This window comes from Centruroides vittatus, unplaced genomic scaffold (genome assembly GCF_030686945.1).
Source record: "Centruroides vittatus isolate TY-2023 unplaced genomic scaffold, ASM3068694v2 contig_1089, whole genome shotgun sequence".
NCBI classification, from domain to species: Eukaryota; Metazoa; Arthropoda; class Arachnida; order Scorpiones; family Buthidae; genus Centruroides; species Centruroides vittatus.
In genome coordinates this window covers 357,668-379,378 of record NW_027120700.1, presented here as the reverse complement: position 1 = coordinate 379,378, position 21,711 = coordinate 357,668, and the positions used below count along the sequence as shown (strand labels likewise).

Here is a 21,711-nt window from a genome sequence, read left to right as displayed (position 1 = left end):
AAAAAAAAAAAATTCAAAGTGAGAAAGAACACAAGTTTGAAATTTTTTCAGTTTAATTCTTTTAATTTTCAAATATCGTAGGTAATTTAAGAAATGAACAACTAAACTTCAAGGAAATTTACTATGATAAATTACATATTGGCGTGTTGAAGACAATTTCTGACTTTGTCTTTGTTCTGAATTATTGCTTTAACTTTTAACGGAGAAAGTTGTATACGTTCTGGCAAATAAATTGTTATGTGATATGTGAAATTTTCAGGTGATTCGTTTGGAAGAAAGTTCGTTTGCCAACGAATGTATACACCTTCAAACTACTTCTGTACATTCTCATTTTTCTTATCCAAATTTCCGTTGTTTTGTAGAAACAAATAAAGTATCGTCCTTCTTATAAAAATCTAAAATAATTTTAAAAATTGCACATTTGTCAATGAGAACTTCTTAGAAATATTAATAATATCTAGGTATTCGTTAGAATTAAATTTGTATATTATAAGAATTAATATTTAGAATTCACAATGTGATCGATAGTATTAAAATTAGACATATGAAATGGCATCACGATCTCTATTATAACTTGGAATTTCCTATAAATCTTGAGGAAAAAAGTGACATTTATAAAAGTTTAAATATGTTTTATATATATATATATATTTCAAATACCTTAAAGAAAAAAAAATATATTATTTTGCTTTGAATAATAATTTTAAGCAATATCCTTTATATTTTCAGCAGCTGTAAGCCTATAATATCAAATAAACACAAACATTTCTAAAGTAAATAGCTAGGAGATCGTATACATTAGTGATGGAAAAACTAGAAATTCTAAAAATCAGTTAACCAGTTTTCATTAAAACCGGTTAATCGGGTTCATCAGAAACCGGTTTTATTGTCGATGTAAGTTTTATACAGTGGAACTTCTAAAGCAGTGATTCTCAAACTTTTTCGATCCACCGCCCCCTTTGTTCCATAAAGTTATACCCAACGCCCCCGTGTGAGAAAGGATTGGAAATATTTTTAGGAAAACTTTTCTATGATTCTCACACTTTGTGCCCTTACCGTACATTGTTCTCGACATCTGGAAACCATTAAATGCAATGTTTCCTCTTATCCGTTTGACAGAGGAAAGGGAACTTTTACCTTTGATCACCGTTCAGTACCCTGCCTCCAGCGCCCCTAGATTTACTCACCGCCCACAAGGGGGCGTTATCGCCCACTTTGAGAAACGCTGTTCTAAAGTGTTGAATGTACCAAACAATAGCCATTGTATGTACAACCTTATCCAAAAGTGCTCTAGGATTCCAGAGCACTTTTGGGAGGTTGTACTCCATAAAAATAGTTCTGGATATTGATTGTATGTAATATGTCTTATCTACTTTTTATCAAGGTAACGTTAAATATATTTAACAGAAATTATTTCAAAATTAGTTTGAAATATCGTGTAAATTCACGACATTACAAAACTCAATATATTGTTACGCAATGGAAAAATCAAAGCATTCTACTGTGACGAAAAGTAGACGAATCAAAAAATAATGAGTCTATTCGATTGGTTGGAATAGCGTACATTTAAACGTCAATTTGACGTCACTATTTTAGTTTTACAAAAAAAAAAAAATTCTAAAGAATGGCGTCAAATTTACTTAAAAACGTGCCTGATGGCTCAACATTACAAGTAAGCTTCAATTACAGTTGCATTTATTCAATGTTATAACAGCCATAAATATTTTAAATAAATATAATTAAGATAAGATAACAAACATTTACAGTTATCTCTTTGTATCTAACAATTATTTACTAAGTAAAATATAATCCACAGGAAGTTATGTTAATAAATAATTAAGTTTATTTAATTAATTAATTAATATAAGCGTAACACGTTTCAAATATAGTACCGATAACAGTAGATGTAGTTAAAGAAAAAAAAACCCTTTCTATAAATATAATTTTCAGTCGACCTTGATACGTGGTAATAATAATGACACCTACACCTGATAATAATGACATAATAGATGTCAATTAATACGCAAGTGAGATTTAAATCCAGTTTTTCGCAGTTCCTTGTTTAGTGAAAACATTTAGCCTACTGTTTTTTGCGAGCTGTTTTCAGTTTCTGCTTATAAACAAATTCAATTTTAATGTAAATAGTCAGAATTTCATAGCAATATTATATAAATACGTCATTGCGTATTCTATTATAAAATCACGTGATCTTTCATTCAACTTGTAAAAGTATAAAAAGGTGAGATCGCGTGTGACAGTCAGTTAAAACTCTTTTAAAAAATTGTTTATATATTATAAGTGAAATTTGTTGCTATAGAGACAACTATTCCATACATATCTACCTGTTAATTTAAACATAAATAGTAATCCTGTAATATTGAATACTAGTATACTAACTTTTAAGAATGAAATCTATTCATAGTGCCGCAACTTTTACATAAATTTGCGTGGGACTTCACAAGTTCTGGGACCGGCACATTGTACAAATCAAAATGTAAAGACTAAATTCATAGACACAGCATTTTCTTCCATCTTCATCAGGTATAAATTTTCTCTGGTGCTTGCAAAGCGACACTTGGACGATCTGCCTAAAGGGAAATCTCCCGGAGGACTTCTATGTAAAACTAGCTTATTGTTAATATTATTAAATAATTTTGCTAATCACGTAAATCTAACAATTGGGCTGCAATTTGAAAAGTTTGTAGATCAATAAATTCCCACTGTCTGTTTGGTTTTCCTTAATATCGAAAACGAAGTTAAATAGATAAAAGTCGAGACCGGATGTGAAAAGCTTAGGGGCAGGAGGCTCCGATTAACTATATACGAACTTCCGATGCAAACCGAAAGTCCCGTTATTTCAACTCAAAAATTTTACCCCGAAAGGAGTTATATAGATGACCGGCACGACATAATTTATCAGATTGATCGGTCACTATGAATACTGCTATCACCTGGTCGGGCAAGGTGATAATACCTTGAAGAATGATCATCCGACATACACACTAGCCAATCAGCACTCGTGTCTGAGTTGCGTTTAGTATCAAATTTTAAATTCATGCTACCAGTAGTTAATCTGGTGGGACATTTTAATTTTATTTTTACCTCTTAAAGTAGTTTCTTCTTCTTTGATAAAAGGAACGATCGTGGGGCAATTATTAAGTAATATGAATAACCGCTTCAACAACCGATTAAATGAGTTATTCATAATGGCTGGGCATTATAAATAATTCCCTATCCATATCGTCCATAACATATATATATAAAATGGACATAGATATAGATGATAATATATTATACATAATATTATATTGCATTTGTGGGCATTTTTATGAATGAAATACGGCTAAAAAGGTATAAAAAAAAGGGGGGGGGAATCTTGCTAGTGCTAGATTACAGCTTTTAATACATACGAGTATTTAGGATCTTTCTAAAAAGAAATATGAGCAAACTACGTTCTCTTTAAAAAGACGACTACTTTCAAAGTCATATTTTCAAAACAGTTTTATAATATACAATTAAAACTTTACAGTAAATTTTAAAACTAACTCGTAACCTCAGAATGTTTAATGTCTCTGTTAGTTTATTATTTTGTATCTATCGCTGACTAATGACCTACAAATTCAACAGATTTTGTAGGTCATCGGCCAACCAGAAGGAATCGAAAAATTAAGTATATTCTTTAGTTTATGATGAAACTCTTATTGAATAGATTCACGTCTTAACTAAGTTACGTTTGAGCAGTTTTGAAGGTCTTTGTCGCATCGGATGAATTAATATCTTTCAAATAATGTCTCATATGAGGCGTAAAAGACCGAATGAATATTATATCGCAGTGTTGGAAAAAATGTTTTATATCTTATGCTTCAATATTACTTTCTCTGCTGTTATAGCCTATATAACGGAGGGAAAGTATGACGATCGGTTAAAAGATGTCCTTCCAAAAGTTTTACATTTTTGGACTTGTAGAACGTTGAAACGTCGAGAAATACAAAAAAGTAGGTTTCTGTACGTGTAAATGTTAGTGTGTGTAGGTTATATGTGGGAACTCACACTTTGAAGCTTAATAACTGTTGTGTCTTTCGTCGAAAATATCTGAAATTTTGCTATTAAATTTTGATGGTTAAAGGTCCAGGGGATGGGGAGATAGAGGATGATCATTTATCGCATCTTGATGAAGTGGGACTTAATGAAGATTTTACTCATTAGCATTTATAATTTTCTATAAAACATGTATCTACTCTCAAAATTAAGGTTTTTGCCAATTTATAATAATTAATAATATAGAAAGTTTTTCAAAAAATATCGTAACAGATCGCCATATACAACTTTAAATTCTTTTGCAGAGAAAGTTATGCAGCTCGTCGCTGGAATTTTTTCTTTAGAGTCGAGAAAAATCTCGAAGTAATGCTAGTTTTTGATGTAAGTTGTAACATGGTGCAGATACTTACAAAATTTTAATCACTCGTATTTTTTAATTCATAAAAATTTTATCACAATTTTTTATTTTTGCTATTTTTTTTAATATTTCGGAATTTAAATGGTTCATTAGCTCTCAAAGCGAAACTAATTATAATTACTGTATACATTGTACAGTACATACGGTACATGCAGAGGACCATTGAAAGCGTGTATGGTGCCCGGAGGAGAGCGAGTCTCCTTAGCCTTTTGTGTTTGGAATAAATTCCATTCATTATTCAAATCTTACTACGAAATTATTCAAATTAAGCTCTACTTGGAAAATGTTGAAATAATACATGAAATATTTTATTTTCTATCATCTCACCTTTGCAGACTCTGGCGAGGTCCTAGATTTGAGTCCGGAGCAATGTCTATGCCAACTGCAAGTTTCTTGCAGATTCTTGTAGAAAGGACGATCTTCAGTAGTCTAATTTCGCCCGTTAGCCAATTGCAAGCTTTCTGCCTTTACTTCTAATCTGTCTAAAGCCCAGCACAAACTAGTCAAAGTGTATGTTCTTTTATTCGCACTCCGCACACGAGGCATCCGTTTAAAAATTCTTGCAGAACGTGTTTCTATATTCCGGCCGAAGTGCGCGCCATCAGACGGCATAACGGCTGTTAATAGTAGTAGTTTACAATGGAGAGAAACATGACGTCCTCCATGGCTCAGACAGTTTCGTTTCAGTGTCTGTTATGCGGTTTTATGAAAGAAAATTTAGACATTGTGAAAGCGCATGTTAATGAACAGGATGATGTAGGCACAGTACGTGTTTATTCGAATTTTTTCTAATAAACATGTACTGTAGCCAGCATTCTAATCTTTTCGTGGCTAATTTGAATGCTCTGTCAGCAAGACAATCCATTTGATGGTTAAATTTTATAATTGGAACCCTTCTTTTAACTTTTGTCTCCAAACACGAATATTTTAAAATTATGGATCCCGCCATTACGATATTTTAGATGTTTTGAAAAATACCTTACAATATGCTTTGGATTGTTTTTAGTAACATGTGTTTTCTAACTTGTTTTCCACCACATTATACATGGAAAAACTTTTTCCGTTGCAATTGACACCAACAATAATAAAAACACAAAATATATTTATAAACTATTTTCAAGTCAGTCATTTTCTGCACAATCTGTCATTTCTCAATTTGGTCCATAATCGAATTGTGTATTTTGTATTTCCTCATTTCTTATTAGAAATATTTTGCCATTTCGCTTCAATAGCTGTAACGTCTTCGAACCTCGATAACAAATTACACAGTTGGGTAATAGGTTTTTTGCAGTGTGCAGTTGTCGTTGCTGAGTGCAGTTTCTTTACCGTCTGAAGAACGTTGACATTTTTTGGCATTTCTAAGTTCTTAACACAAAACTAGAAGTAATTGTTTGCATCTTTCTTTCATATCTCGTATCTCCCTTACGTCCATTTTTATTTCATTTACAAATGACTCAAAGTCATAGCCAAAATATATTGCATTGCTATGCATAGTATATTGTTCAAATTTAAAACTGAAGAGTTCGTTAGCGTCTACTATTTGAAATCGCTGAAGCACCACAAGTTTGCTCAGCATCGACTTACACAACAAAGACAAGGCTTCAAACAATTTGACCGGATTGACATTTTGGAAGAGCAGGTTGACTACATACGTTTTGCAAAATATTTAAAAATATATAATGTACGCTTTGTGTGTTGAAAATTTTAAGATGCTGTTAATTGTTCGGCAACAAAGCAGTTGTCTTTTTCTCTTTCAAGCCTAAATAGCAACAGCATTTCGTACCACTGGTCATGAATAGAGATTATTAGGCCACGCACGCGATGCGTGTAGATTTTCTGTCTCGGGAACTTGGTGTTTTGTTACCTTATTGTATTTCCTTTTACTTTTTGAGAAATAACAATAAAATTTAATTTATTGTCTTAAAAACGTTCAGTGCCATTTTAGGAAGAATTTTTCATTTAATTTCTTGCTATCGATTCGATTATTATTATGCAAACAAGTAACTTTTACTATCCTGTTATTTTGATATTCTAAAAAGATTATCGTGGTCAACTTTACAACAGGAAGATTTATTCAGAACTCTTGATATCTTCATTAATAAACCTATTATTCAGTATAATTTGAAGCTTCTGTCTTTAACTATCTGGATTCGTTTAAAAATCAAAGTATCCAATTTTCGAAGCGATCGAACATCGACTTTCTTCTATGTAATATTGCTTCAATATTGCTCATTATAGAGTATAAAAAATTTAAAATTTTGCCCGTCTGTATGAATTGAATTTTGAACGTTCAAAATATCCAATTGAATTAGACATAAAAAATTAATTCAGAGATAATTATAAACCTTGTATTTTATATTAAAAAATAATAATAATAATAGAGCCTGAAATTCGACTATTACTCTTTCACGGAGGTAATTAAAAAAATAAAAAAAGTTCTTCATAAAAAAACACACAAAATCGCCATTTCTAATTGTAGTGTTCTAATTCCGTTCAATAAATTCATTTATAGAGTCTACATCGACGGAATTTATCATCGAACAATGCAAATTCCGCCGGTAAGATCCGGTACATTTACAATTTTCCGAAAAATTTAATTAACGCCTATTACTTCCGCCGGATAAATTAAACATCCCGTAATTACATTCTACGCGTTTTAACCGTTTTAAACGTCATTATTTTGCATTTGGTCGCTCGAATAACTTCCAAAGCGATTGCCACTCGTTAAAATCAGAGGCCGTCAATCATCGTCGACCGGAATGAAAATCTATACGCGCGTAATTAAAAATAAAAATAAAAACAAAAAGAGATAATTTCGTCCCATTTTATTATAAACTTCTACCTTTTTATAATACTCTAGCGTTAATTAATTAATTAATTTCGTCCGACTTTCGAATCGGGTAATCAAACACCGGCGCCTAAATATTTCCGGCAGGTGGCGTCACCGTCGGGAAGATTACAGTGGGAAGGTTTAGCGCCGCAATTTAGCAACGATCGGAAGATCGAGAACTTGTTTTACTCGAAGAAATAACTTGTGGGATAAAAATAACGCGATCAGAAATTCGGAAATCGTCGTGCAGTGAAGTACAGCGCTAAGAACGGTGAGTGCAACTTGCTATTTTCCTTATTTGTGTAAGGTTGCCGATCTATTTATAACTTTTCACAGCCTAAATACAATTCCGGATTTAGAAGGGAATTCCGAATTGAACGAATAAATTAAAAGATTATTAAAGAAATATTAGCAATTACGAAAGGAGACGAAGTGATATTAAATAATTTCGTTGTTGTTCTTACGTATATATAACCTTGAAGTTGGACTTCCTTCGTAATTTTTCCTTATTATATAGCGTTTAAAGCGCATATTTGACTTACGCACGACATCGGTTCTTTTAATAATACTCGAAATTAACTCTTAATTATACGGTTAGTATTATATTGAATGCGACGAATAGGATGTTACTTGAGTTTTTAGGTCAATGCTGAACTGAAAACTTTTTTTCTTTACTGGAAGATGGCATTATGCCATCAGTAACATGGAAGACATTCGAATTCTCTTAAATGGAAATGCTCGAATTTTTTTCTCTTATACACGATCATATACTTATAACTTTACTTATTAGTTTATATAATAAACTAATAACTTAATTTGTATACAAATATATTGGCAATACAATTCTATTTTATATTATTTCTATACTATATATGTAATATATAAATAATATTTGCTAAACATGCTATTAAAATGCATGTTTAGCAAATATTATTTTATATTATATATATATATAGTATAGAAATAATATAAAATAAATTGTATTAACTTAATTTGTATACAAATATATTGGTATTAGTTTATATAATAAACTAATAAGTCTGATTGTTATATAAATACATATATATATATATAAGAGAAATTTATATAAATTATATAAGTATCTGAACATTTTTCTTAAAAAAAGAACAAAAATATAATTTTATCATCTCTAATCTGTGTAAAATAAATATTTTTGACAAATCGTAATGATAACGTTTTCAAAGTACAAAAATAAAATTTGGTACGAACGTAATTCGAAAACGAGCGAGGAATGTAATCGTCAAACTAATTTCGTTGAGAGGACAAATTCGTATACAAAATTACATGAACGTTTGTACAGAAGAGTTACTTAATATATTTTTATGGAAAAATTTTCCAGTATTATGTAAAGATATAATCATTAAAGGAATACTGATAAGAATGAAATTTTATGGGAAGTAGATATCGTCAATATATTTAGATTATAATAATTGTAAAATATACAGATAAAATTTTAAATAATCAGTTTAAATAAGTTATGTATATTGTTCGTACTTCTGTATTAGATTTGCTTGTAAATTAAGTTACAATAAATTTTATGCAGATTATGTTGTAATTAGTCATTATATATATGTAATTGATAATATCATTAAGAAGTTCTGTTTATAAAAATTTAGTTTATGCTACTTTTATCATAGTTTGATTTAATTCTAGAAATCCAGATCAATAAAATTCAAAAATCGTTCCCACTGATTATAGGATTAATATAAAAATTTGCTTTAAATCTTAAAATAATTAGAACTGTTAAATTATGAAATCATCATATATTAGTATCAGCATTTTAATCTATAAATTATCATATATACATATTTTATTTTGTATAAGAATAATACCATGCTAAGATCCTTTCAGAATCATTTTTAATTAATATATCTTACAATCTATATGAAAAGAATTAATATATGTGAAATAGTATTTATTTAAGATGATTCATTTACATGTTTTAAATTTTTTTCAGCATAATACTCTTTGATACTAAATAAAAATGCATCAACATTAGCAACATGACTAAACTTAATTCAATATTTACAATATTTTCAAACTTATTACCAAATTCATCTTTAAATAATAACTCTATTTATATATAATTTTATTATGTAAAAATTCAAGATTTTAATGCTTTATTCATATAAGTAATTTTGTTATTTAATAAATAAATGTTAATGGATGTTTGAAAATTTTAATACAACTTAAGATAATTACAATGGATGTATAAGTTCATTTCATTCAATCCTTGGAAAATTGTTAATAGAATTTTTGTTTTGATATTTTTAAAATGAGTAGGAAAGATTTGAATATTTGAGTTTAAACAAATGCATTTTCTAAATAAGCCAAAAACATATAGAATGTAAAGTTGAAGTGGGGTGTAAACCTTGAAAACGTTTAAAATTTTACAGAAAATTCTTTTTTTTTTTTCCTCAGTGAAAAAAAATTTAAAAATAACTGAGTCTGATTTAGAAAATTTGGAATTATTAAAGTTGGGTGATAAAACTAAGGAAGATTATATACATGGTAGACCCCTTTTGTAATCACTTCAGGCTTATTGATACTGATTTCAATCCATTATTAACAATGGCCAGATGGCTGAATGGATAAGGTTGCAGTATACTGCTCTAGGAATCTCGGATCAAATCCGGATGGGTTTTAAAATCCCAGGAATTTTTTGAGGTGATCTGTCCAAATATGTCAAACCCTTTCTCTTGTCACCTGGGACCCATAATGTGTTTGCTAAAAAAAATAGTTGTCTTAGTGTCCATAGAATGGAGAGTTAAAAAAACAACAATCCTGCTTAATGCAAGTAATTTAAGAATATAGTTAGTGGAAATTCTGTTATTATTGACTGACATTAAAAGGAGATGTAATTAATTTTATATTATTATTAAACAATTAAAAATCTTCATTTAATATAATAATTACTGTTAATAATTATTATTAATAGTATCTATCCAATGCTAGTAATGCAAAAAACAGCAGGGAAATCTTTAACAGTAACTAGTATATAATTTAAATCGTTGGCATTTATTACTTCAACTACTATATTGCAAACAAATAACATTAAAAGCACTAGTTATCATTTTAATCCTTAAATGTTCAAGACTGCTTGTACTGAAAGATGGGTCTTTTTAAGCTGTTTATCATCATCTGCTAATAACTATAATTAAAATGCACTATAAAGTTTCTATCTTGTAATATTTTAACATTTTAAAATCAAAAGCTATAAATGCTACTTTTGATATTAAACAATTAATATCAATACTCGTGATAAGTAATAAGCAGATTCTATTGTAATTTATGCATATAAATAGAAATATCTGTAATACATGTCAAATAACTGTATCTTAACTGTCATTTAGAATATAACACGAATAATTACTGAAAACTAATGCATTGTGTGTGATATAAAACTTTGAATGTGCTTTTTGTCTGCATGAGGAAAGCACTCCAAAAAAATGTGACTTCAAATGGAGAAATGGTAGTTTTAATTATAATAAATAAAGTATTATTTATTCAATTTACAAATCTGAATATTAAATTAAACAATCTTCTTACGTGAATACTGGAATGCATATAAATTAGCACTCGTAAACCTTAAAAGTCCAGTAGTAAATATTTAATATGAAACAAAACAATTCTGAATATTTGTTGCAATTTGTTTATTTAAGGGTATTATTTAGATGAAAGTACAGAATATATATAAAATATATGTCTTAGCTTTCACATTAAAAAAATATTTTAAGTATTGGTAAATCTTAACTATTTTAGTTTGTCAGAAAAAACTAAATATACCTATTCTATAAACTATACTCCTAAATATCAAGTTTTAACAGATATGTCATTAGGTGTTTTCTCATATAGACAAGAAGCAAAACTCAGATTTTACAGAGTTACTAAAATAACATGGTATAACATTCTTGTCAAGCTTTTCGACATACATTTATCATTATTTCACTCAAATAGCTACAACTGTTTGCATGATAAAGGTAGAATCTTCCTTTAATCATATTGCTGTGGGATCAGTGATGCTGTTTGAAGAAAAGGAGCAAAAATGTAAATATTTTTAATCTGATAAAATGATTCAGAATTTGTTGCAAACTCTGATTTATTACATCTTTTTCTTTCTATTTATGACAACTTTCAATGTAAAAATTATTTGATCAAATCACAGCTTGATAAAATAATCTACTTACAAGTAGCAAGTTATTTAATGGAAAAAATGTTTCAATCACTGTGATCATCAGATTGAAATAATACTACATCATAAACATCTGCATTTATGGAATCAGACAAACAGTGAAAAAATTAAGAAAAACTATTTGAAATAATGTAATTACTAATTTGAATTGGTACATATACACATACCCAATTTGGACATACGGAACTACAGCCCTAAGTTCTAATAAAGAAGACAAGACAGCATTTTAGATATTTAATTGTTCTATTCATCAAGACATGGAAGAAAATGAAAGTGACAATAGAAAAGATCTAAGAGACAAGAATGAATGTTAAGGTTAGTTTGTCAATGTGAAAAGCTAACTTTTAGTTTAGCAGAAGCTAGGTTTTGTTGCATGATTGGAAAAACCGTATTGGTTAAGTTGTTAATGCCAGGGAAAGTGAAATCAAGTTGAAGAGTAATAAAGGATAATACAAATGACAAAAATTTAGTATGGTAGAGTATAGATTACAAATTTAAATTCTGTTACAACTTATGTTTACTACTGCCTCACTAAGAATGATCACCAGTTCAAAGTCTGCTCAAGTAAGGCAATACTGGCATTAACAAAAACTTTTTCTGTCATGCAACTAAACCTAGGTTCCTGCTCACATATGGCATGAACTTCCTAGTATTGCTTTGATATGGACAGTTATTTATGACACATCCTGTAAGTGTATAACTTTGATAATTCTGATTAATCAAGAAAAATTTTAATTTCTTGACATCCAAGATTTGAATAGGCTGTTAGAGCATGTATCTTAAAGACTAAACCTTGTAGCATCTATGAGATGTAGAGTTGATGCTATCAGTGTTTCCCAATAAAGACAAGAAATATAAGAATAGATAAAGTAAACACAATCATTGTCAGGTTAATGCAAATCTGGACTGTGGAACACATCACCACTGTGTGCACTATAAAACATTTAAAATTTGTAATTGAATTCAAGGCTTGCAGGTACAAGAAAGAACAAAATTTGAAAACAAAAGGTACAACGAAACTCAAAACATTTTTATAGCATGAGTTTGTGGTGCATGATAACATCATCATGGTTGAGAAGTTTAAAAAGTGCAATCCACAAGTATGGGAGTATTGCATGGGCACAAGGTGAAAATGAGGATAGCTTACCAAATAAATAATACCTTACAATCGGCACAACACTTGAGGGTGGTTTAGGTCCACAAAAGGTTGAAATTGAACTCTGACTTTCTTGATCAGCTCTGTGGAGCATCTTCATTTTGTGATATTCTCCTGGTGCTCTGCTAAACAACTTGCCAATGTACCATGTTTTCTCTGTTGTTGGATGCAAAAAAAAAAGGATATCATAAACCCAATTTCTTGAGAAGGGATAGCCTGTCCCTCTCATTACAGATAAGCATGCATAAAGTTGGCTTTGGGGAGTAGGCAGGAGATGGCCCATATTTTTGAAGATGTGGCAAATGCGTATAGAAAGAGGACAAAGGTATGGAATTGGTGACCATACCCAGATCACCTGTTTGTAGTAAACCTCTAAATCTCAAATTTGAAAAGCCCAAAAATGGCTAGAGTGAGTTATGAACAGTTGTAAATATAGAAATACAAAATTTTTTAATCTATTTTTCATATAAACATAATGTATGAACAAATTAAACATTTAAATTAGTATGATTAATTTCATTAATGCTACAAGTTTAACATCTCCAGTAAAACAAGTAACAGGAATTATTAATCAGACCAATATTAGAGTATTTGCTAATGGCAGGTGCCAGACTAGTTTGACTTTAGGAGTAGAAAAATACATTATACAGGGTGTTTGCTGGAATTGACAATCTAGTTCAGCTTAAGGAGGAATTCAAGATTTGAGAATGTAAATTACAGTAAAATCCTGTAAATTTTTCATTAGACAAATAATGTAGTATAGTGACATTCTGTTAACCCATCATCTTGATACTGGGTAATCAAATATGCAGCCTAACTGAATGGTAAAGTTTTTCCAGTTTTTTTTCGATCCCTGGATATAATTTTACACATGTAAAACTAGAAATTTACCTTTTATGATTGTTAAATATGTCATTTCAATTTTTCCATGCAATTCCTAACCTTGAATGGCTTGAAAAACAATACTATTCTTACTTTATTGTTTATATTTGTTTTTATATACAATAAAAAGTGTACATTCTAATTATCATAGTATTGAACAGTAATGTACTGTAGCTGTTTGTGTGAGCTGTTTGTCAGGATTGTTGCACAGTCACGACTATCATGTGGGAGTAGAAAAAACTCTGAGAAAGGCTTTCCATCTTTTAACCCATTTATATTACAAAAAGTTTCTTACAACATTTTGCAAAGTTTTGACGTAACACAGCTTGGGGAGTGAGTTAAAAGTCCACACAAGAGTCTGACATTCAGTAGGAAGTTCTTCTTTCTGTCCCTCAATGACTGATGTTGCAGTTGATGGCCCTGGGACGTGCAGCACAGCTTCGGGTGAAAGTCTTGGGAGTAAAGGTGAACCTTGGTGAGTACAGATGAAACTGGAGGGCAAAAGTTATTTCCAGATTGACAGAAAGCCTCCCAATAATCTCTCTGTAAAGCACCAATTTACAGGATAAATGAACTACAACCCAAGAATGTTATACAACTGCACGAATCAAGGACATAAGTTTTTCACTCATAGTCACCTTTCTATTGGTCCTCATCATCACCTGGTGACAATTTGAAACCTGTTGAAGGGTGCGGGAGAGGTCAACGTTGTGACTTAACCCGACTCCTCTCTAACCACTTTTCCTTTGACTTTGATCTTTTCCACACAATTCATCCTTTGTTTTAATATTTTACAAAAAAACTTTTATTGTTTAATCGAGACCTTTAATTTCTCCCTTTCATGTTATAAAAGGAGATTTTTAAGATTTCGTTAATACCTCCAAGTTGACCCCGTCTGAGTCCTTACGTTTTTGATAATTATTGATATCAACTGTACTAAATAATTCTGCTTCTCATATCAAATCTGTGCACTGTTTTTAAATTTGGAAAAGACTAGAAAAATCATGCATGAGCTAACTGGTTTTACTTAATGCAGCATCATTTGTCATCTTTAAAAGGAATTTCACCATAGTTCTCAAGCTGTGGAATGTGATATTTTTGGAGAAATACACTTAAATACATGCAGGAGTTTTAAATAAATAATAATTAATAGTCTAATGCTACACTATTAAAATAAAAAATTATCACAATTCAGTTATTGATAGTCATTAAAATCAAAGTTGATTTCATTTAACAAGATTCCTGTATGTTTTTACACAATAAGAAATACTATAAATGTTATGACACTAAGAAATTCAAACAATTACATAGTATTGGAATGCAAGTATTTTATTCTAATAAAACTAAAAAAAATATACTCACTAATCAACAGTTATATCAACAATTTCTCAACATACAATTGTTTTGTTATATATTCAAGTTTATTCTTCAATTTACATTTAAACTTGAGTGATACTGACTATAATCATCAAACTAACAAAGGAAAATCTACACCATCAACCATTACTATAATATGATAAGATTCATCCAATTAGAAAAAAATGAACGAAATTTTAATGAAGAAATTTTGCAGGCATTTGCAATTACAGATCAGTTCTATTAATTGCTATTCCAAGTTGGTGTTATGACTTGCCACTATTTTTAATTATAAGAAATAGTCAGAATGACAAACATAAAGATGACCATAAGCCATATGGTAGAAGCAGCTGGAGTAAGTAATGACAGTATCACAATACTATGATAATTCAGAATTGTTAGATATTAATCCAACATGCTAATATTCCAGAAATTGGAATTTATTTGGATGTGTTACAAACTAGCATGTGTTTGTATTCAATAACATGGATGACTGGCTTGTGGGAAAGAGAATGCATCAACGCGAGGACATCATGCCCAAAAGCAGGTTTCTTGTACTCTATGAGCACTTGGTTCTTCTGAATCACGTATATACGGTTCATGTCTGGAAAATAAATATATATAGTTGGAATCACTGTGAATGTCAAATTTGTGCAATAAGATTGTTAACACTTTTGCAGATTTTCCACAGTATAACATTCCAACATATGTACTGTACAGTATCATATGCAGACTGATTAAAAAGTGTGAATGAATAAATTTAAAGCATTTTATACCAGCTTGCATTGCTGTATATATATCCAACAATACAGGTATACCTCGCCTTACGTCTGTAATTGGTTCATGGTTCGTTCTCTGGGATTTATGATGATTATATTAACATTTACTGTAAATGTACATATTTTAATATGATTTTATGTGATTTAATGCTTTTCTAGTGATATTATGACTTCAATATTTGTGGCGGATGGATGTAAAGTCGAATAAAATGACTTAAAGTTGATTTTTATTTTTCCATATACTTTTTTGACAAACGACGTAACTCGAGGTATACCTGTATTTGAAATGTTAACATTTGTACAAAATTTGGTAACTTGTCGACAATGTCTAGTAATTTGGCATTGTTTGTTTTGTAGGTGCCAGATTAATGAACTTCTACTGTAATATATTTCACATGAGAATTAAAAGTAACTTCAATATCTGAATTTTCCTATTCATTCATTGTCCTGACAGATTTTTTAGAAATATGAAATTTACACTTTAAATTTCTATTAGAGTATTGCTGACAGAATCTTGTGTGATAGTGTAATCAAAACTATGGTGGGAGGTTGGTTATTCAAATGATTGTTGTATTATGGAAAGAAAATGTCAATTATAGTAATGATAAAATCAAAAATTTTGTTCACCATTCTTGTTGTTTTATTGAATCATCTATATATATATAAAAACGAATGTATGTCTGTGTGTGTGTGTGTGTGTGTGTGTGTGTGTGTTTGTCCTTCATGCATTACCACACCATTTATCTGATTGCCATGAAACTTTGGGAAGTTGTTTAATACATTCCCGCGAAGGTTTGTGGCATATGTGAAGATCACCATTTCCCCCCTTTCAAAAATATATTTATATATGGATTAAGACTTTTATATCCAACAGATGGCGCTAACTTCCGACGACCTAAGTTTGCTTTTCTGTGAGGCATTATGCTTTTCTGTGAGAATGGACCTAAGCAGATCATTTTCTACCTATCTATATAAATAAAATACAACGTTTGTTTGTTCCTACAGATTCCTTTGAAATTTTGACACAACGTTGCATTCGAATATGCACGTGTTTTTATATAATATACATGTCGAAATTCTCCCTACGGGGGGAGATGGACGGGATTAAGGCTTACTGTGAAGAACTCGGCTTCTATTTATACTATTTTACATGCGGTTTTTTGCGTTTTTAATTGCGTTTTAATAGGTGACGTCAACAGAATATACACTAAAAAGGGATTTTTCGATATTCCCCAGCAGGGAAAGAGACAGGATTAAGGCTTACTGTGAAGAACTCGGCTTTTATTTATACTATTTTACATGCGGTTTTTTGCGTTTTTAATTGCGTTTTAATAGGTGACGTCAACAGAATATACACTAAAAAGGGATTTTTTGAAATTTCCCCCACGGGGGAAGTGTTACACATTTATAATAGATACATTTTGAGCCACAACAACGCGTGGCCGGGTCAGCTAGTCTAATATAAAGATCATTTTGAAGATATTAAATGATTTTCTAGCTGTTACATTGAACTTCATAAATTCTATTACCATACATCTTTGCAAAACTAAGCTATCCACTAAGTGAATTTTTTGATTACTAAAAATGCCAAAAATAATTCCTGGGAGCTTCGGAATTAAGATGCAGAGCACCGCTCAATAATGTAAGTCAGGAAATATTTTGTTTGTGATCATCTAAGTTTAAAACTACTACATGACAACTAAACATGATTTTTAGCAAATAAAAGTTGGCAAGGCTGATTCACAATAGAGCCAGAATTTTGAAATTAGATCTATGGGCAAGATGTTCGGGGTCAAAGTTTGCCCTGTAAAGTCTACAGGACAATTACTAGTTGTAAGCTGGACATGCACTACATGTCAATGAGTTTCTGATCATTGTAAAATTATATCGATCTCTGACAATATTTGATTTTAATTTTGATCAATCTTAAAACCACTTTTCCACGCTCATTTAGTTTTCTACGCAGCAGAGATCAGTTTCGTTTTCCTAGAAAATACCTAGTTGTCTAATCTTCATGATTCCAGGAGAATCACTAAGAAGTTTCTGCAGACTTATGTCATTTATTTTTCTAAAATGGTTTGCTAAAACTTATTGATACTAACTCCCTAATAAAATCAGCATTTAAAGAAGTAACGAAAAGATAATTATTTACTTGATGCTTGATAAGTTGATTGTCTGCTTTAAAAGTGTCTAAATAATCATGGATTTATTATGCACAGTGTTCTTTTTTCTTCTTAAACTGTTTAAAACTGGCACGTTTTGCTAATCTTGCAGTCATCATCATTATTAAATTGTTCAAGTTTGGTGAATAAATTTAGTTAGAATTTTTATTAACAAATCTGTAGGAATTTAAAACTATCAATTTTTTTTTTTCAGTTAAAAATGACGACAAACTTGAGCGTATTTAAGGAACCAAGAGGATTCATTAGAGTGATCCAGGCAGTAAGTTCTATAAATATCTTATTGAATTATTTTAGATAATTTTTTTCATAGCTGAATATTTTTTAATATAAATTAAATAAGTTAAATTTAATTTATAAGCATACAGAAGTCAAGTAAGTATTGATTTCAGTTGAAGGTAATCTAGTAATTTAGATATCAAAGTCAGTCATGTAAGATTTAAAAAATTCTGTTCCTAATTAATGTTGTCTTCAATTTTAGATTATGGCCATTTTTGCATTTTCTACAACAGCCGGATTCTCTACTACAGTATCTTTTATCATGGATTGCCATCCCGACGAGACTTACAATATTGAATATCATTTTGGATATCCATTTTCGTAAGTCTATATAAAATTAAAAAATGAAATTAATATAAAACACTACAATTATTATTTTTTGTTTTAGTTTGAGAGAGATACCTCTAACTCTACCTAACTGCAATGAAACTGGATCTCACAGAATTGTATATTTTCCATATGTATTTTCTGGAAGTGCAGAATTTTATGTTGCCACTGGTGTTATTGCTTTTCTTTATACTATTTTGATATCTGTTGTTTATACTATAGGACAAGATACATACCAGAATAACCCAATGTATCCTCTTGTGGTAAATATCAAGATTGTATTATGCATTTTATATAGAAAAACATGATGGTACAAGTTCTATCATTTTAGGATATGGGTGTCACCAGCGTCATTACATTATTCTGGCTTGCTGGATCGAGTGCATGGGCAGATAGTGTAAGCGATCTGAAATACTACACAAAGCCAGAAAATCTATATAAAAATTTGTGCGAATGTATCAAAAAAGACACTTGTAAACCAGATAGTATGGGAAGCTTCGCTTCACTAGATGTATCCCTGGTAAGATTTTTTATATATACTGTATATATCATTATTTCTTCACTGTTTTAGGGACTTTTATTAAATGATTTTTTTTAAAATTTAGGTATTTGGTTTTGCAAATTTCTTACTTTGGGGTGTTAGCATATGGTTTGTATACAAAGAAACAACATTCCACCAACAGCGTCAGCAACAACAGGGACAGACGAATTCTGCAGGTAAAGTTTGAATCGACGCAATTCCTAAAGGCAACTCGTCAATTTTTTAAAAGAAATCCAATTGTTTATGTCCTTGTTAATATTATTATTATTATACAAAGACCAAGGGTTTGATTTGATTCAACTTGAGTGACATTGTTTTCTAATCTTCATGAACAAAATATCCAATGAAGTAGTATCGCGCCGACGTGCAGGGAACAAAACTTCCCGTAGGTGAATTTAATTCGTAATCGATTCGAGAATTAATCTGTAAACATCCCATTGAATCATTTGTTTTCACTGCCATAACATTCTGTATAGTATGAAAGTCTTGTATTCCTTTTTCCCTGTAAAGACATTTTAAAGTTCTTTAGTGTGCCAGATCTTTGTTCAAATTAGTTTGGTATATGTGATTTTACAAAAATATAAAATTATTCAAATTGTATATGTCTGTAAAAGAAACTGGAAAATTTAATTATTCATATTGGATTTTGTGTTATAAATGCTTTATTTACATTGGTTGATATTTAATATTAGCTGGCTAATGAATTACTCAAAAATTATTTTAGTTGTTACATTATATATAGCTATTTTTGTGATAGAGTAAAAGACTGCTCAATATTTTTATATAAAATTTATTACATGATGAGCACTAATATAGCAAAATAAGAGGGAAGAATTTTTCAGAATTGTAAAAAAAGAAAAAAATACTCTGTGCATTAACAGATTTATGTAACTTTCTCAGGTTTTTCAATATTTTAATTGTCAATAATTCTGGCCTAATATGCAATTTGCTTAAATTTTACTGAACTTATAAAAATTTATTTCCTCAAATACAGAAGTTTGGTAGCTTGATAAATGTAAAAACATCAATTTTCATTAAACTTACTAAATAAGCAATTAGCATATTAAGCCAATGATACATTATTAAACATTTGAGGTCTAAGATTTTACAGAATCTTCCCAAAACTTATGATTGGAATGTTATTTTTGTGTGGAATAAATCAAGATTGGTGTATTTTTTTTTATTTGTTTGTTACTCATTTAATTACATTTATACAAAAATGTCAGTCTGCAATCAGCAGGAAATATTACAAAAGAATTATAAGAATTAAAAAAAAACTTATTTAGATTATTTTATAAAATTAACATTGAGAATACTTAGCATAGAATGAAAATCACGCAGTAAGAATGAAATGTTCTATTCACTCTTCTTATTCACTGTTTGACCAGAAATTTCTTTCATCTTTTCCTGTTAAAAAAATAATTTTAAATCATTATACAATGAAAACGAAAATATTTAGCTTTAAAATTAATTTAAAGTCAATTTCCATATTGATATGAAAGGCAAATAATACACATTTATAAGAGAGGTTTTCTTTATATCAAATTAGCTTATTTAATTCAATTTCTTTCACACGGTAGTTATGTAACACCAAATTGTTTAATCAATGGTCAAAACAAAGCAGGCAATTCTAGAAAACTGTCTAGAAGTTAGCTTAGCTGGCAGATTTGGTCATGATTTAAATTTTACAAAACAAAATTATATCAAACATTTACACATTTGATGATAATTAAATTGATCTAAGTATCAATATTTAACTTTTTACATTATAATGGTATTATGAGTAAATATTTCAAAACTTGCATAACTACATTGTTTTCTCCAGTAAAGAAGTCAAGCATCAAAGTCCAAGTACTTTTAAACTTGTGAAACTTAGACAAAACAAACTTCTATATTCTAAACCTAGCAAACACAATCTGATAGTGAAAATATTATTTCCATCCTTAATCATCACTTGTAATCCATCCATCTCCTACAAAATCAGTTATGCTTTTCTAATTCTAAGCTAATTTTATTTGTTTTAATACAACAGTCTTTGGCCGGGTTTCTGCAACATATTGCCATATGGCAAAATATTTTATGATAATTTACTATATACGCTATAAAAAGATGATTTTTTTAAAATCTAATTTCCTGTCAGTGTTTTTAAAATAAAAGACCTATATTTTGTAATAAATTATACACAAACTTAATTATGTCTCTACTAATGAATGAGCATCAAAAATGGGGAAAAGGTTGCTAAAACATAAGAAATTCTGCAGTAAAGTGTAAATTTCTGTTATCATATTGAATTTATACATTCATAATTACATGTTTCTTAGCTTGACAGGGAAATGGAGAACTTAGTGAAAATAGGCATGATTCTATAAAATGTGTAATTTTTCGTAATAATGAAATGAAAATTAGCCAGCTCCATCTAGTATAAATAAAAGCAACTAATTTGTGCTATAAAAATTAACTATACATTGTTATCATCAAGTTATGGTTGGAAAAAGTTGTTTTAACAAGAGTGTGTTATCTATTGTAAAAACCTGCTACAAAGTCAACAACAATGCTGCAAAGCTTCATTAAAAAACAAATCATTATATTTCACAAAACAAAAAACAAGTGAAAATGCAGCATAAAGTTTCCATTTGCTTACAGTTTTGACTACCTAAAAGAACTCTTTCTGGAATACATGTGAAATATGCCAAGCAGTCTACTTCTGGCCCT

The 21,711-nt window shown here is 29.8% G+C and overlaps 2 protein-coding genes across 2 annotated transcripts in view; one reads left to right on the top strand and one right to left on the bottom strand.

Annotated features, from left to right (window-relative positions):
* The first annotated feature begins 7,391 nt into the window (after positions 1–7,391).
* LOC136975475 (synaptophysin-like protein 2) lies at positions 7,392–20,182 on the top strand. Its single transcript, XM_067270537.1, has 6 exons — positions 7,392–7,557; positions 18,049–18,114; positions 18,334–18,452; positions 18,520–18,721; positions 18,790–18,978; positions 19,064–20,182. The coding sequence occupies exons 2-6, from the start codon at positions 18,055–18,057 to the stop codon at positions 19,184–19,186; spliced, it is 693 nt and encodes a 230-aa protein (XP_067126638.1). The 5' UTR covers positions 7,392–7,557; positions 18,049–18,054; the 3' UTR covers positions 19,187–20,182.
* LOC136975465 (B-cell receptor-associated protein 31-like) overlaps positions 20,165–21,711 on the bottom strand; it is a 36,090-nt gene continuing 34,543 nt past the window's right edge. Inside the window, exon 8 of the mRNA XM_067270528.1 lies at positions 20,165–20,406. Within this exon, the coding sequence (XP_067126629.1) occupies positions 20,356–20,406 (51 nt within the window). The 3' untranslated portion in view covers positions 20,165–20,355. The remainder of the gene's footprint in view (positions 20,407–21,711) is intronic.